At 43.9% G+C, this 17,849-nt stretch overlaps 3 protein-coding genes across 3 annotated transcripts in view; all 3 read left to right on the top strand.

Annotated features, from left to right (window-relative positions):
- The first annotated feature begins 323 nt into the window (after nucleotides 1–323).
- On the top strand, nucleotides 324–3,196 carry LOC306789662 (cytochrome c oxidase subunit 5A, mitochondrial-like). Its single transcript, XM_079285725.1, has 5 exons — nucleotides 324–468; nucleotides 2,062–2,178; nucleotides 2,407–2,528; nucleotides 2,769–2,891; nucleotides 3,066–3,196. The coding sequence occupies exons 1-4, from the start codon at nucleotides 396–398 to the stop codon at nucleotides 2,880–2,882; spliced, it is 426 nt and encodes a 141-aa protein (XP_079141851.1). The 5' UTR covers nucleotides 324–395; the 3' UTR covers nucleotides 2,883–2,891; nucleotides 3,066–3,196.
- Nucleotides 3,197–3,961: 765 nt separating this feature from the next.
- fam219b (family with sequence similarity 219 member B) lies at nucleotides 3,962–10,448 on the top strand. The gene is made up of 6 exons (XM_079290522.1): nucleotides 3,962–4,153; nucleotides 4,461–4,569; nucleotides 5,544–5,637; nucleotides 5,735–5,812; nucleotides 7,150–7,201; nucleotides 8,116–10,448. Exons 1-6 carry the CDS (start codon nucleotides 4,079–4,081, stop codon nucleotides 8,263–8,265), a joined length of 558 nt encoding a protein of 185 aa, XP_079146648.1. The 5' UTR covers nucleotides 3,962–4,078; the 3' UTR covers nucleotides 8,266–10,448.
- Nucleotides 10,449–11,102: 654 nt separating this feature from the next.
- LOC306796476 (AT-rich interactive domain-containing protein 3B) overlaps nucleotides 11,103–17,849 on the top strand; it is a 47,426-nt gene continuing 40,679 nt past the window's right edge. Inside the window, exons 1-2 of the mRNA XM_079295414.1 lie at nucleotides 11,103–11,379; nucleotides 12,672–13,307. Coding sequence (XP_079151540.1) covers nucleotides 11,344–11,379; nucleotides 12,672–13,307 — 672 coding nt within the window. The 5' untranslated portion in view covers nucleotides 11,103–11,343. The remainder of the gene's footprint in view (nucleotides 11,380–12,671; nucleotides 13,308–17,849) is intronic.

The raw sequence follows: 17,849 nt of genomic DNA on the forward strand, positions 1-17,849 counted from the left end.
TTCAGATGTTTTCTGTTACACACTGGATGCCATTTACTCTCAGGAGAGACAGCTGTTGCAATATGATGTAAATTAATTTGTTGAGCTCTCATAGTCATATCTGAAATTAGTCAGGAAGTGTCCTGAAGCAGAATAAATAAACATTTGTGTGTAATTTGCTCTGGATGCTAGAATCAACTAATTATGTCAAAACCACTTCCTACACAGTCTGTTACTCACACACACACTGTGAGTAGTACGCTGTGCAGTATGGTTACGAAACGGACCTATCAGCAGTGTGGGCTTGAAGCGTTCGGCTATCTCCGTCAGTCACGTGACCCGCGTCGGTTGCCCTACTCGTGTTTGTCCGCCCCGAGTCTTTGACACAGAGGACGGTTAGCACCCACTGCAGTACCATGTTCCGAGCCGTGTTCCGACTGTCAGCCACGGGGGCCCGGAGCCTGGCTCGGTCACGAGCCTGCTACACAGGTAGGACGGTCCGTTTCTACACACCTGCCGCGAAATGAAACAGCCTCTGTCACAAAGAGCGCGACCATGAGCTGGCTCGGCTAGCCACCTAGCTTAGGCACAGCTGTGTGGTGAAAGCTAACTTCGGGTGACATTGAATTATTTTTGTGGTTTGCGAACCTTGCGGTCTTGACCTGAATGTTTTCCTGTAGTTTCACCTCACATAACGTATTTTAAAATGAAGAGCCGCGAAATGAATATTGGCAAAAATGTCACGACCTTCCGATGACCCTCCTCAGTTAGTTCAGGAGTGTCAGTGACCGCAGTTTATGCGCAGCTGTTACCAACACGTTGTAATGTCCACCATATTATTTATGTATATAGCTAGCTTACATATTTAAATATACATATCGTTTACTGTGGAAGCCTTGAACGCTTTAGTTCGTGACCTGTCTTGACGCTAATATTCTCCCATAAGACCTGTCCTGAAATGAACTCCCTTAGAGGTGTAGTTTACAGTATTTGGGTGTCTATTCAGAGTACAGCTGACAAGGTGCAATCCACTTTCGTTAGTTCCTAGAAATTGTATGTAAATATTTGGATTGTATTTAAATGTGATTCGAATAATGAGCTGTTAACTTAAGTTGTTTGTGTTGAGGAAATGAGATAGAAATAGACTTTAATTAGCTGTACAGAAATTATGGAGTTGGAATTATGTCAGTCCCTAATTGTGTGTTGGGATATCAACATGTGTTACATCATTATGCGAGATAACTTAAGAATCATCAAAATTGTAGTTCTAATACTTTATTAGTAGGTCTAATACTTCACGCATCTACATATCTTGGGTGGGTGTCATTTTTGACATTGAAGTTGTTGAACCCGGATGTATTCCAGAAGTCACGTGACTTATCACTGAGTGTCTTCAGAGGAAGTGAAACCAACCTGCTTTACGGCACGTGTATAGACCTGTATTAGATACACGTTCTAGATTGGCTTCATAGGCCCACAGCATCAGACGTGGAACCTGGTGTCCTTAAAATGCTTAGTTTGTGATAGAGCTTTGAAAGAAGAACTGTGCAGAGTGCACTTCCGTTTTCAAATGTCACTGTGGTGCTGTAAGTCTGAATAAGGGTTAAGATAAGAACAGTTGTTACGTGTTTTATAGAAAGGACCATTTTACGATGAAAACAAAGAACATATGACTTAAAAGCTTTTTGCATGCTTTGGATGTTCTGTTTTGCCCGCTTGACTCTTTTAATTCTATGTGACCTCGTCATAGTCAAACGTTTAAAAATACACAGAGGACAACGTTTGATACGCCGTTATGGCTGACTGAAAGGCCGAAAATCGGAAACAAGGTTTAAGGTTGGCAGAGAGTGCCTGGTCAAATTCCTAATCTTGTTAACGTGTAATAATAATATAATATATTTACTCATTTTTTAATTAACATTTGGCCAATTCTAGACATGCAAACGTCTTGTGTTTGGATTCATTTGAAATAATTAGACTAGTTTAGTAGGAAAGCCGTTTATTTATTAATACATTACATGCACTTGTTGTAAGTTCTTGAAACTTATATTTCATCTCTGTGCTCTGCCTTTTGTTTTCCAGCTCCATTGGCCTCAAGATGTTACTCACATGGCAAGGTGGAGTCAGACGAGGAGTTTGATGCCCGTTGGGTCACTTACTTCAGCAAACCCGACATAGATGCCTGGGAACTGAGGAAAGGTGACTTTGTTGACAATTTGTGTTAATTCCATTCCGATGACTTGTCCTCTTGCCCGTTGTTCCTAGTTTGGTCATTGTCATAGCTCTAGTTGGGCTCATTTGAAAATAATTCAGTCAAATATCAGACCCATGTTCAGATTTTGCTTTTTTTCTCTCTTCTATTGTTTGCATTTCCTCTTATTGCTGATTCTTCAAAGTAATTAGGCTTTTTTTTGTCATTAATTAAAGGCATGAACACCCTGATCGGGTATGACCTGGTACCCGAGGCCAAGATCCTGGATTCGGCACTAAGGGCTTGCCGGAGACTGAATGACCTGGCCAGCGCTGTCCGCATCCTTGAGGCCGTTAAGGTGAGTGACCGTCCCTTAATAGGTTCACTTATGGTCTGCCGTGAACCTTTTTGTTAAACATTGTTTCTGTGATGAAGTGACAGACCCACAAACGTATACAAATGTAAAATGCAATCCCCCTAACAGCAAATTCATCTCCAGATTATATTGTTTAAGACTAATCATCGCTTCTTGCTGCCAGGTTTGCAGGTGTGGCCTGTGACAGACTGCTCTGTATTAGTTGCTTTTTGTGTTTTGCAGGACAAAGCAGGCCCCAACAAGGACATCTATCCCTACCTGATCCAAGAGCTAAAGCCAACCCTGTCAGAACTGGGCATCTCAACGCCAGAAGAGCTGGGCATTGACAAGTTATAGGCTGTCAAGGTAAGACTGCACTATACTACTACAACAACTTGGGAAGTCGATGTGTACTGTTGCTGGCCAACACAGCCTCAAACCCTGTGTGAGTTTGCTGGCCTATGCTATGTACAGCAGATCATTAATTATGTTGCGTATTACTTGCTTTCAGCTGAAAATAATGTGTCCTTCTCTCCGCAGGTCATTTGATATTTAAAGAGATGAGTTCCCCTAATTCTCATCTGTCAAATATGTCTATATTGTTGATTAAATCCATGCCGTCCTGTTGTACAAAATGGTGGACCTATTAAAGAAAACCAATAATTTAAGAATGTGTTTTGTGTTTTCTTGCGAGGTAAATTGTTGATTCTTTTTTTTTTTATTGGACCTTTTTTTTTTTTTTTTTTTTACAGCACATTTTTGGAAATGTGCAGTGGTAGAGAAATATCAATAAATATCAAGTTAATAATATCATTAATGTTGGTGGTGTTCCATGTAGGAGTTCCCTGCTAATGAGCTATATGATGAGCTATATGAAGCCTAAGCTTTTCACAAAGCAGTAACCACAGAAAATACATGTTGTACAATGTTATCAGATGATGTTTGCTGTTTTATTTAGCCTCACATTGCAGAACGTGATGTTACTTTCTCAAGGAGACGTCAAGGTTTTTTCTCAACTCAACCACCAGATGTCGACAGGAGGCTGGAAATGCAATGCATCCACTGTATGAAGTAGTTAAAATAAAAACGACAAATATAATTATACAAATACATGTTATTTCATTTCATACCCCGTTTCTTAATTTATTTTCTTATTTTTTATAGTTTAACTGGATTACAATTATTTGACGTCTAACGTTATGTTGTTGAACTGAAAAATGAGCGTGACAGACTTTTGGTTTGGTTAACGTTAGATGGTTCGGTGACAAGAAACTACGAAAAAAACTACTGCACGAACCAAACATTGCGGTTGATTTATCTTCTTGGCCAACACACATAAAACGTGTTTTTTTTTACAGAACATCTAGCAAAGCAACGATGGATTTTATTCTGAAATTTTGCCCGGATGTGGTGTGGAAGTTGAGTATAGCATAGCGGGCTAACAGAAGTCCCACTGCCTACCTTCTCCTGAAGAAAACAACAAAGTCCCGCGCCGGTGGGACATTTGTCATCATGGCAGTGTTGTGGTGTAAACTGTGACAACTAACGCCAAGATGATGAACGACATCATAGAGGAACCAGAGAAGGACACGCTGCTCGAAGCGCAGTCGGAGCCACAAGTTTTGTCGGTAATGTCAGCTAAAGCTAATCCGGCTAACGCTAGCTTGTAAATAGAAACTGGGAGGCTAGCTGACTAGCTTAGCCTGATATTTTTGACAGTGAATACATTACTTTTGGTTTTTTAAATTTTTATTATTTTGGAATCGCCTTGGAGTTGGGTTAAAGACTTTTTATGACAACCCCAACAACTTTAGACTCTTGTTATTTAACTGTCACGTGATGCCATTTAGTTATTATCATATTATAGTCTTGTCAATTACTTGGCGCCGTACATGAATGTGAAATATAGATTATTCTTGATTTCTCCGATCGCAGGGCCCCAGTAATGGCACAAGACCGAAGACCGCTGATGGAGGGATCAGGCCGGTGGAGAAGAGAGGACCTTACATCATGTCCAGAGTTCCAGCAATCCACCTCAAACTACGTAAGCCTCTTCTTGACTCATCCTCACCAGTGTCATTATTCTACCATTCATATGAATTCAGCTCACACTAAGACTGCTGAGTGTGCAGCTGGCAGGTCTGGGGAGTCTGAGTCATGCGAGCCACACTGTTGAGCAAAATCTCCCACGGGTTCACTCACACGGTGTGTATAGAAAGCCGCCCATAGAGTCAACTTTTCATAAAGTAGTCCACTGTCCACGGTCATATTACCTTTATGTTGTGTGGATCAAAATGCTCTGCTTAACTCTCAAGGTCTCTGCAACACACATTTCTGCACGTTGTGCTGCTGACTGACAGGTGATTTCTAATTCCGATACTTATTTGGTATCTACAAGAAAAGAGAATGTGTGTAGCTGAGTAAAGCTAGGCAAATATCATGGACAATGAGGATTTTTCCACACGGAGAAGAGGTGTTGTTGGGTTTTATGCACGGTAAAGTGTAGAGTAGAGTTTTGACAAAGAAGGCCCTAGTGTCAGAAATGTGTTCTAGCAATGGCAAAAATAATCCTAGTAAGAGGCAAATGATAGGACCAACATGCACACACATACCAGCAGGTGTGGAGATACACAAAGTTTAAAATAACAACAAGCTTCTACACGATAACATAAAGAAAGACACAAAAAAGAAAATCCAATACGTTCTATTTTTTTGCAGTTAGCTCTTTATATGAGTAGCATGTCATACAGGTAATGTTGATTTTGTTTTTCTTTTCCTTGATCAAATTTTTGTTCAGTCAATTAAACGTGTTTAATCTGCACCATGACTTCTAAAAAAACCCGACAAAACACCATCATTGATTCGTGTCTATAGGCCCGAATATCATAACACAGTGATGTCGGTCACTCTCAAAGACCTCACTCTTGCTGAGAGGGTGTAGGAAGTCCTACACCTTTTGCTTTGACTCTCATCCAGTCAGTCCCAGTTAACACACGACATGTTTCTTATCATTTACAGAGAAACACAGGGAGATGGCGAGGAAGGCGCTGAAGAAGAAAGCCCTCTCACCAGGACCTCCGGTGATACATCAGCCCAGGCAAGGAGCGAAGAGGTACGATGAGGAAAGACGAAGCTGATGTGAGCTTAAAGCAGCGGAGGAGATGTTCGTTTAGCAGGATTTATTTGACAGTTTCTGGTTCTTCTTTTAGGACGGTGAAGTATAACAAGGGCTACGCTGCTCTGAGTCAGCACACTGAAGACACTTTGGTTGCGATGGACTCAGACAGGTAAGCTGACACCAGGTATGGAGGCGGAGTCCTTCCCCTTCCTGGTGCCCACCATGAGACGGATGCTAGTCAACAGAATAAGGCAAATCTTTTTTTTTGATCTTGCTCGAATTGTGCCATGAATTACACATATGAAATTTGTCAATTTAAAACAAAGTCGCAGTTTGATTATTGTGTCATTTGGTTTTGTGTGAGACCGCTCACTGAAAGACATCATCGCAGAATGAATGTCATCAACACCAACATGGACGCTACCTTGACTTGCTAGCTAAGTTGGTAGCTTAGCTCGAAACACACAGGCATCGTAGCTTCAGCGACAGATGTCACTTACGAAACTTTTTTTAGTCTTTGTAATTACGTATTTTCACCATAGACTGTATACAAGAAGTGGACATAGTCATCGTGACGTCACCCATTGGTTTGTGGAATGCCGTTTTGAAGCCTTGAGTTTGGCAAATTTGCCGTCGCCATCTTGAATTAAGCCCGTCGCCATGTCTGTTTTTTTTTGGCAACTAATGAACTAACTAATGAAGTTACCATATCTGTAATGCAGAGGCATGAGGTAGAGATGCCGTATACGGTTATGGTGGCGGCAGCGACCTGTCAATCACAAGGTAGCCCCGCCCTAAAGCATACTCTACTTGACTCTAAATGGACCATAATGTACTAAATGAACATCATGCTGTATTGGAGAAGACTTGAAACTAGCGATTGAGACCATCAACTCATGTTGACAATGTTTACTGAGGTAATACATCAAGAGAGAAGTTGAGTCATTTTCTCATAGACTTCTATACAATCTGACTTCTTTTTGCAACCAGAGGAGTCGCCCCCTGATGGTCAGTAGAGAGAATGCAAGTTTTAAGATATTTCCGCATCGACTTCACTCGGCAGAACCGGAGGTTGCCACCTGGTGTAAAGTATTTCTAATTATGTATTTTCACACTCATACTTCAACAGTTTTAGGACAGAATGCGACTCTGTTGACATGTAAAATATCTTTTTAACTGCTAAACGTGTAATTCACGGCTCAATTCAAGCAGGTTCAAAAAAATATTTTCTCTTACGGTAGAAAAAAGGTCTCATGGTGGTCCACCAGAAGGGGCGGGACTTCGCCTCTATACAGGGGACGGCATTGATGAATTCCTTCTACATGCAGTAAACTGAGACCTGAAATACTTACTGATCTACTCTTACCACTTCTTAGTGGCAACAGTAGATGTTTTACATTGTCAAGTTTGACTTTTTGGCATCTTCCCAGCATACATTTCCAGTTAACACGTACACACACCCAGTTAACTTCAGATTGACAGAACCTGTCGTGCTTGTCCTTACAGCGATGAAGAGATCGATTTTGAGCAGTATTCCTCAGGATACTCTTCAGCTGAGGTGAGTTTGCTCCTTGGGACCTTCTTCGGATGCTTTCGTAATCTCACTCCCCACACAGTCTAACCGGCTGTGTGACTATAGCTGTGTTGTGCAACAATCTGTTTTTGGGCCATCCGTGTATGTTCAAAGATCATTAGTGTGATTATAACCCGTGGCTCTATTTTTCTTTCACATACACATCGCTTTGGTAAAGTCAGCGCACACAGTTTCCACACAATGAAAAAGTGGCAAATTATTCAAGTGGTTTTTTTTTGTAGGATAATCCCGCCACCAAACTATTCACATTTAATATATAAGGGGTCAAAAGGAATGGGTTTGTCTCAAAGTGATATCATCTCCATAAAACAACTCTTATAAACTGTTATAAGTAAATCAAACATTTAGAATTTGGGCCAGATCTTGTCTTTGTTTGCTTGCTTTCATACATGTTGTCTGAACAGTATATAGTATATACTGACTCACTGTGCATCAACAAATGTAAGAACAAAGTGTGTATTATTTTTGACCCGAGTATTGTTGTTTTTCAGTCACACACACACACACACACACACTGAACCTCTGGCTATTCCTTGACCTCAGATATGTAGCTAGCGCTGTTTGCGCTGCCTTTTAGTGGAGCTCAGTCTTACTTGTTTTCTCGAATTGCTGTGGAGGAAGTTTAAAGTTCATTGGTGGGGCATGGATATTTGCAGAGTGCATTTGAAGGGGACTGCGTGTGGGTGTTTCCCACCACGGAAATAGAGTTTGAACATTAACAGAGGACTGTTTGCATCACTGACAACTAAACTCAATTTAATTAGATAGATCTTTTTCTTTGTCTAGATAATCAGTTTATAGATGTCCAATGTGTACCAGGTTTAGCCATTTTACTCTGGTTGTGTGTGTTATAGCGACGTCATGTCTTTGCTCTCCAGGTCCACCCTGATTTAAGCAAGCAGCTTCTCCAGGACGGCTACCGCCTGGATGAGATCCCCGACGACGAGGACCTGGACCTGATCCCGCCCAAAGCCATGGGCTCCTCTGTGTGCTGCTGCCCCGAGGGCCCGTCCTGCACCACGCAGTGATGCCCGGTGTCGCTACTCCAACCGCTACAAAGCTCCTGTCCCTGACTTTACTCACCGGTGCTCTTTCTAACCCAGCTCCGCCGCTGTGCTGCCTGAGGACTTCCAGCTGTGAAGCCAAACTCCCCGTTGATGCAGGGCCACGTGCACAGAGATCGCTCAACCCTCGCGGAAAAAAACCCCCGCGGGCGGACATGAGAACAAGCCTTATTCACTGTGACCCCAAAGCTTGACCTCTTTTTATTGAACTTCATGAAATGCTAACTATGCCCGTGCTCCAAGTAGAGTGGTCGTGCACACCATGGGATATGTCCTCGTTAAGGTTATTAACTAACTATGAAGCCTCACATGATCATTTACATTCCGTGACTTGTTGCATTAACTGGATGTTTATTGTTTTTCTTTAATGTCTCTGTCTTCAGAAATTCCAATGACACCTCGTCTAACAAACTGAATAACTTCATTATATGTTTTGTTTTTTTGAAGCAGAGCACTAAATTGAAATAGGTCGTCGGGTGATTGAGTCAAACCACTTATTTCTTTTTGGCACACGTGTAATTATTCTTTTTTTTTTCAGCTAATATTGCTATCTCAAAAAACCTGAAGTGTAGAAAAGAAGCCTGGCCCAGGATTATCTTCTGCTCCTCCCATCTTATTTGTTCTCTGGCTCTGAGAAGACAAAGACTTTATTACTTTTTTTTACAAGCTGTCGTTGAGCAAACGGCTACATACCAAGAAACAAGTTCCCCTACAAAGTGATCCAGCGCTTGTAAGAGTTCCAAATGTTACACCGCCGTGTACGGCACAAATCTGTAAGATGAGTTACTGAAGTGCTTTGACAGATGAACCTATTAGATTTACAATCTCTATATTGTAGAAATAAGTTTAGCTCCAGAGCCTGTTGAAGAAAACAGCTGTTACAAAAAAGATTGAAAGCAAAATATATTTCAGATCCTGTCATCTAAAGACATTTGTGTATGTGGTTAGACTTCTGTATGTTTCTAATTTAAATTCCCTTTTTTTTTTTTTAAGAAAACTATTTTGTTTGGATGGGAAGAATTCAAGAATAGATTTTATAGATTACTTTTTCTGTCATCTTAAACTCATCAAGAATGTGTGTGGGGGGCAGATTTGAGTTACAATACTTTATTTATGTATTTATTAGTACATTCATCGGGGACACTAGACGTGGTTACAGCTCAAAACCAGGAAACTACATTTGCATAAGGATTAAGGCATTTGTCTACACTGGTTTTTGGCAACCTCTATTTGCATACATCAGTCTGTGTTTGTAATATTTTTTGTGATGTGTCCGTTTTCAACACAATAGACACATTTTTTTCCCACTTTAGAAACATGTATGTGTTCACTCTTGTTGCAGTCTGGGTCAAATTGTACTTTTTAAAGTGTGCATTAACAAATGTTCCATATCAGAGCAAGTGACGCCGATCACTTTTTCAGGAGATTCATTTTGTGTGTATGTGTATGAGTGAGCAACTAGAAAGTAATTTGCCTTTTACACAAATTAGTAAAATAGAACAGTGAGTTTGAAGATTGCTGTTTTAGTGCATCGAGGTTTTAAGACCGGACAAATGGGTGGAGGCTGTTTTACGTACCTACAGGCCACACTGCTGTTTCTCACGCTGTGCTGCTACAAGGTGTAACTCTCAGTCATATAAATGAAAGGTATAGCAGACCACCATAAAGAACTACAAGGACTGGAAAGAGTAGGAACCTTGATTTGTACTTCCAAGAGTCTGGATCTAATCACAAATCCCGTTGAAGACGGGTGTTGAAAATGTTACATTGTCAACGTGAGTGATGTTTCTCCTCAGCGCACTCCATTGTTCTAATGTGGGTGATTTAGAAATAAAAGTGGATTCTGCTAGTGTGAGATAAATGCTGTAAATGCAACAGCTGCATTTTAAAGTGACCCCCCTCTGGCTCTGCACCATGTTTCGCTGTACACAAATATTGCACTTCACACCAGTGGTCAGTAGCAAGTACACTTGACTCACCTGTACTATGCAACTGTTGGGACAATCTGCTTGTTATACAACATTGTGACAATGTGGTGTTATTGAGTGCTAAATGCAATAACTTAGTTATTTTATGACGGTAAACACTAATCCTTTATTTTGTATTTGATTGTTGTGTTTATTGGTTTACATTATTAAAATAAAGCTATTATCTATACTTCCATGTGTATGACTCTGATTACAATTATTTCCGGTGGAGATTGTGTAAGGAGTTTGTATATCAATGGAGCTTTTTGATTCTGTGATCTTAATGAGTAATGTGTGGTGGTTGCACTAACCATTATAAACGTGGTAGTCGTTGTTGCCACAAGAGGGCAGCATGGAGCCATGCTGCTTTTCTCAATACAATACCTGCTGCACTTCACTGTCTGGCCCCTTATGAGGTTTTTATTTTGTGTATTATTTAATTAAACATTGCACCCTAATCACTCCCAACGTTATTTATCATGCAGCTAAATGACGAGTTCTCAATTTAGCTCTAATCATTTTAATTGAGCTTATGCTACTTTTATATACCATACATACCTACATCTCGTGTTCCAGCCTACTAAATGCTATATTGTGAAATGAAGATACGTATATGAATAAATTATAGGTGAACCGACTCAATAAATAGTGTCATGGAACTGAAAAGGCTGTGAGACATGTTGCTGTCGCTGGGCGGGCCCTAACACTGTTGTGGGCCATGCGGGGGGTGTCAACTGAAGGGGAGGAAAAAAGAAAAAAAAACCGACTGAAGGGAGTTACCTCAGCGCTCTCCGAGATATGAGATCGGGCCATTTTCCAGGCGGTCCCCTTTCCCATTAAAGAAGAAAATCATCGGGGGGGGGAAAAGAAAAGAAAAGAAAAAAGACAGAAACACAGAAACACAGGTACATTTGGAGAGGTCGCTGCAGAAGAGAGCATAAAGCAGATCAGTCGCTATCTCCGGTGCATGCACAGCGACTCTGCACCCGTGCGCGCGCGCGTGTGTGTGTTTACAAGTGTTTGAGCGAGTGCCACAAACGAGGGAAGGACGAGAAAGCCGAGGAAGGAAGGAGGGATGGTGGACAACTCGAGCAGTAGTAAGGCACAAATGGTGAGTGGTGGTAATGCTTGGCGTGCCTTCTACATTGTCTGGTGCGGAGCGAGCTCAACGCCCTCCGATACTCGCGGTCTGACGGCCTTATTTACGGGGAAAAGAGTGAACGTTCGCGAGCTCAACGGGACATTTATCGTAAGAAAAAGAAGGGAAACTTTCAGAGCTAATTTTACCCTATGGTAGGTTACTTCTTTACTCATTTTAACGTTAGAGTCTTGCGGAAAACACCGCAATGCATCGCTGTAGATAATGCCATTAATGTTCCACTTTCGCTCGTTTGTGCGCGAACTTAACCTAAAACCTGTTAACGTAACGTTACGCATATGTTATCTACGCATTTTGAGGATGTGGCAGCTAACGTTAGCTAATGCGGAAAAGGTGTACACTTTTTTTCTTTTTACACTTTTAACTCAGTTTCTAGTTTCCCTTGGGTGAGTGTGTGCCTTATTAAGATGTCCGGGTTCAGTTTACCATCCTTTTTTCATTTAACACTGACGTTTTTTATGACGTTATTTAGAAGCACGTCATCTTTCTCTCGGCTTAACCAGCTAGTTTGAACACTAGTTAGCTAACCTAGTTATATGAAGGACCATCTGACTAAAACGCAATATTTGGGGTCGATTTTACACCCCTTGGTTTTTTTAAAGGCGTTTTTGCTGATAGCATTTGGATGTGAGAAGTCAATGTACTACTCCTACAATAAGTCATAGTAATACTAGTTAGTGGATAACTAACTTTTCCTCCTCTGGTAGTACCAAAGACGCAGCTGTGATGTCTGTGTAGACTCACTAAAACCTGACACGTTTTCTTCAGGATTGCTTTAGTCCTTCTTCTTTTTGCAAAGGTTTGGCTGCAGACAGTGTTGGTGATTTGTCCTGCTTCATTCTTTCTATCTTTGTGTTTCTATGTAAAAGCTGAAAGCCTAAGTCACCATGGAGAAGACTCATCTCGTTTGTTTATGTTGGCACGTATTGTCAGATTTATGGCTGTAATGCTGAAGATTTTCCAAGTTCCCCGGTATACACATTGACTAAAGCGACTTACACCAAGGAATTCTAATTTAGCAAGCTTCAGCTGCAGGAACCTGATGGAAAGGATATGGTTGGATTATCCATTTTATGGTATTATGTACAAATATGGCTCCTCAGTTCAAGTCTAGCTTTGTCTATTGTGTTTTTGTGGTGGGGTGCATGTGCCGTTACATGTGTTTCATTTCATCCTGTCTAATGAGATAAAGGGGTAATTTGATTTCAGCATGTCATCCATGACTCCTTTGCTTCCTCCCACAGCCCAGCATGTCTCAGGAGCCTGGTGTGGCCTTTCCTCAGAGCACCTCAACAGGGGGGATGAAGCTTGAGGCGGTCATGGAGCAGCTCCAGCGCCAGCAGCAGGCCCGACTGGAAATGGAGCGCAAGGAGAGGAAGCTGCGAGAGGCCCACATCATGTATGCTCAGCAGGTTGCGGCCCAGCAGGCCATCCTGGCGGCCGCCCGGGCTTCCGGGGCCAGCTTCATGGGCAAAGGTCTGGCTGGGGTGGTCCCCGGTGGCGGGTTGCTTCCCAGGGTCTCCAATCAGAGCAGTGTGGACTCTGAAAGGGAGGATGACGAGGACAGAGGCCGGGATTCTGGGGACGATGACGAGGACGACAATGAGATGATGGAGGGGGACGAGGGCAGCGACGAGGACGAGGCAAGTGCCAGCGGTCTGGAGTTCCTCCGCAAGCAGACCCTGGCCTTGCAGCAGAGCGCGTCCCGCATCCCGGCCCGGCTGTTTGGCAGTTACTCTGCGTCGGCCCCCCAGAGGGCCGCATCCCCACCCATCAGAGTGAAGCAGGAACCCGACGAGGGCCTGTCTCCTGCGGGGCCTCGCTCTGCTACCTCTCCTAACGGACAGGCCGACTGGGGCTTTGATGATCACTTCAGACAGGTTAGTGCCCTGCTTTGGCTCCTAGCCGCACCATTTCATCCGTATTACGTCAATTCCTCTTTGAGTCTTCACCCAGTAATGTCTTTGCCCCTCAAACCAAAGATAGCTTCTTGTCAGGTGTGTAAAGTTGGACATGAAGATATCCCTCTGCCAATCCTAATCTGTTCTAACACTGTTCATTGTGACCCTAAAAGGGGTAAAGCCTTTTCACTGTTCACCCCCCCTGTTGAGTCTTTTGTTTGATATCTCAGTCCAGCCCCCTGCTGTGAGCGACTGCTTAATCTTGACCGTGTGACAAACCTCTCCAGCTTTTTAATCGTGAGACAATTCAAATCTCCGTGGATGGTTGACCGCCGATTGGCTTTTGTGGCTAACAATCCTCCCTAAGTGATTCCTGGCAGAGGGCCAGGCTGGGGAGCAATTTCACACTCACTAGTTCTCTCCCTCTGCGCTCACATTGTGTGTGTGTGTGTGTGTGTGTGTGTCTCGTTCTCTGTCCCTCTTGGCACTTTGCTCAACCTCTGGTTTGGCTCTGATCCAGGTAGCGGAGTCAGCCAGGGCAGGACTGCTGCTGTGAGGCTGTGGGTGGTAGGCCGGGTCAGCGCGAGGATTTTGGGTGGGTGGGAAGTTTGGATGTAGTACACAGTAGCAACCTGCCCCCCCGCCCGCCCCAACCCAAGCGTTTCGGCTGTGTGCCAAGTGCACTTTCCCTTGAAGGTAAATATTGCCTCAGCACAGTGTTACAATACGCTGGAATGCCAACTGGGAACCAAGCCCGAGCTACATGTGGTTCAGCATCATGGCTTGAGACGTAGCAGGTTAAAGAGAGCTCAGCGACATGTGGGTGATTTATAAAAAGCCGTAGTTGCACAAGAGTGGGCAGTGTCAGAGGACAAATCTGAGCTTGATTAGTGGGCTGAGGGTGCTCGACTATCATGTGTCTGGATTTTATTACTGTCTATTTAAAGGCAAATGTCTTTGAATGGTGCTTCTCTTGACCACATTTCCTAATTTAGGGAAGGCAGTAGTATAGGGGTGGGAGGAGGGGCAGTAGTAGTCTTAGTTTTATTATCGTTGTATATCAACCAGAGCCTCTGCCCTTACAGGGATTTGCAGGAGAAGATTCTAAAAACATTGCATGAATGGAATGGAGTTTCGTTGCATTGTTTTCATAGGCGTCGGTAAGCGTGACGCAGTATTATACTGCGAGGTGGCCAGGCTTTGTGTCAACGTTGTCGGAGCAGAAGATCTCAGTAGCAAAGTTGTTGCTGACCAGAGCCCAATCTGTGGCCCGGTGTCTTTTATTAGGAGAGGCGGGCCGAGCCTGGGGGTTGGGGGAGGCATTATGGGAAGAGAATTGGTCTGGCCTTTTTTTCTTTTTTCTCTCTTTTATCTTTCCTGTCATTATGTCAGCTCTGCAGTATTTAATGACAGCTCATCTCTTCAGGCAGTTTCAGGTTGCACCGCTTTAGGGGGAGGGGGACAGTGGAGGCAGGGGAACAGTTTTTCTTTTTTTGATGTCATTGTCTTCAAGAGGCCAGAGACGAGCCTGTCAGATGCCACAAATACAGATCACTTATAATAATGTTGACCGCAGCTTTTTCTAAAAGAGCAGTGACAAGAGGCCAGGTGGGATGGCTAGCACGGAGGACCATTTACATTAACATTTACATTTCATGTGGCCAGTCACAGGCTTTTTACCCAAAGCAGCTCAAAGGGGGACTGCGATGCAGACCATACAGAGCGTGGCTGCTGATTTCATCCGTAGCAGACAAACGGGATGTCCATGTATATTTGCTAGTTCAACAATATGTGAAGCAACTTAAAGTTGCCACAACACTTGACTGACAACCGTTTGATTAGTCTGTCTTGTAGTCCTGTACTCCTAAGGGTTTTGAGTGGCGAGGGGCCTGTACAGGTCAGATGGGGGGTGGGGGGGGTGGACAGACACGGGTAGCCAGTGTTTTCATGTCAGTGATGCATGTGCGGTGACCTCAGCCCTGTCCTAAACAGCAGAGTAAATAATTGTCAAACAAGGGGATGGACAAAGGCATCGCGTGGAGAGTAGAGGGCTAGGGTGGGCAGCCGGCCGGCCTCAGCACTTTGGCCTCCACCGCAGTGGGACACAGGCTGCGTGACCCCTGTAATCCACCCCCCACCCCTCCTCCTCACATACGGACGTACACAAGGCCCCTAACGCTCCTTGCGATAATCCCTCTGTGATTAATAGTTTTAATCATGAGTGCGGAACACGGATTGTGTTTTACGTCGCACTGCAATGATTGTGACAGCGCTTCGGTTGGATTGACTGTAACTGAGAGACGCTGCGTTAGCGTGTGTGTGTGTGTGTGTGTGGGGGGGGGGAAGCAGTGGCTTTCGATCCGCAAGGCTCACAAGTTTTCCATTCACACGCTGTTTGTTCCCCCCCTGTGGCACTCTGTCCTCCGACAAATGAAACGAAGTGGAGGCCGTGAGCAGAGCGCGTCTACATTTGAATTGCTATGATCACAGCGGGAGAGTACTAACAAGGCAAGAGGACGTAGCAACCGACAGGAGTCCATCGCATCACAGGGCTGAATAATGCGTTTCAGGAGCGCTCGGCAGGCTTTGAAACGACTCATCAAGTTGACAGAACGGGGGCCACGTTTATATGGCCCCCGTATATTATTATATTATATTAATATTGAAATCAATATTATATTAATATTCCCAATTGGGGCATTGCATTAGTGCTGTTGTGTAATCGATATCCCATGAGTCAATGAAGAAAATTGTATCTCGAATGCTTGACATTACACAATTCGGTTCCCTTTTTCATCGGGTCACATAAACTAACAGCCAAGAACGTAAGTCAATTTTGATTGTACAAGGTAATGCAGTTAGCGGGCTCAATTACAAGAGGCTGGATAATTACCCCCTACGGTCTGATTAGATTTGCAGTTTGTCATTAGGGTCGGATCAGAGAGGTTTTATTGAGGAAATGCTGCAAACCAGGTCAGGATAAGATGGACAACGTTGCCGTTTCATCATTGCAGACTAATGCTACAGCCACACTACTCCGTTTCCATTTGAAAACGCACATGTTTTGCTCCGTTTACACTGAGCGTCCACACTACGCCGGCGTTTTCGAGCACCGAAGACGGATACGTTTGAAAACTCCGGGTTGCGTTTTCGTGTGGACGGCCGAAAGCAAATAAGTTTGGAAATGATGACACCCACACCCGCGTTCGCTACTTGATTGGTTCTTAGCAGTCACGACGTGTCCTTCCCTGATTCGCCACACGTCTATCACGTGACCATGAACCGGAAGCTCACAAACATTGATTACCGATCGACCAGGTTAATTCAACATGGAGAACTGATTACAGGCTAATTACAGGCCAATCTACTTCCTGTTTACACCGGCACCCACGCACGTGAATAGGTACGTGATATTCGTTTTCGTCTGGACGGAGATCAATTCGAAAACTATGCTGAAAACGCCGTGTGGACGGAGATCGTTTTAGTTTTAATATGAAATCGGAGTAGTATGGACATGGCCTATGTACGTCAGTGCAAAAGCAGCACTTGCATTTGCCCGGGCAGAACACTTGACTGGACTAGTCTAGAGCTAGACTACAACTTGTGCGAGGGATACATTTGACTCAATAGAAGTGGTGGCCATCAAAGGCACATTGGTCCAAATCTGGTGTCTGGGGTGGGGGGGTGCATCTGTTACTGCCGAGCCCCTCCGTCGTTTGCCACCCTTGAGCCCTGCTTCTGCTGCTCGAGCACTGCAGCCGGTCTGTTGAGCCGGCGCTGTTGCATAATTTAGCTGTCGCCCCAGCAACAACATCAGCCAGGAAGTGAGGAGCTGCACGGCTGCAGCGCAGAGATCAATACGGGTTGTGTGCGAGCTTTTAGAGGCAGGAATGTTCGGCCTCGTTTATGGCTCATTTATGATAAATGAGGAGGACGTTGTGTTTAGCAGATGAGCTCAAGTTGTCGTTTTGACGGTGGGGTAATATGGAGCGAATCCACCCCCGGTGAATCAGCACCACCCACTGCAGCGTGGTTGGGAGGGCCACAGTATCCCCATGAGCCAGGACGCCTCACTGCCTGATGTGCACGCTGCTCGTACGCCGACCTGACCTGATTCCTGCTCGCCGACAGCTACGTCTCACATGCCATAACTGTCAGTGGGTTTCAAATGGTGTACTTAGTCTTATTCCGTTTACTGGACTTCCTGTTATGCTGATGTAATAAGGCTGGAATTACCGTCTGACCCCCGTTTGTACGAACCGCTTGCAAATAGAGGTAGTTCACATGAGAAATAATGAGGAAGGCTGAGGTCCATTAAAACGCGTCACAGTGCTTGAAAAAGCGCAAGTGTGACGTGTGGAACCTGTATTTTCTCTTTGCAAACTGTTGAGCTACACGGGGAAATGAAAACCTCAACCCAGACTGCTCACTTCTGCTGCGAACAGTGACAACAATGCTTTCATATCGCAATGAATACATAGTTTCACCGAGGCGACCCAGAATCGAAGAATGTTTCAGTAA

Source organism: Melanostigma gelatinosum (genome assembly GCF_949748355.1).
Source record: "Melanostigma gelatinosum genome assembly, chromosome: 2".
Classification (NCBI taxonomy): domain Eukaryota; kingdom Metazoa; phylum Chordata; class Actinopteri; order Perciformes; family Zoarcidae; genus Melanostigma; species Melanostigma gelatinosum.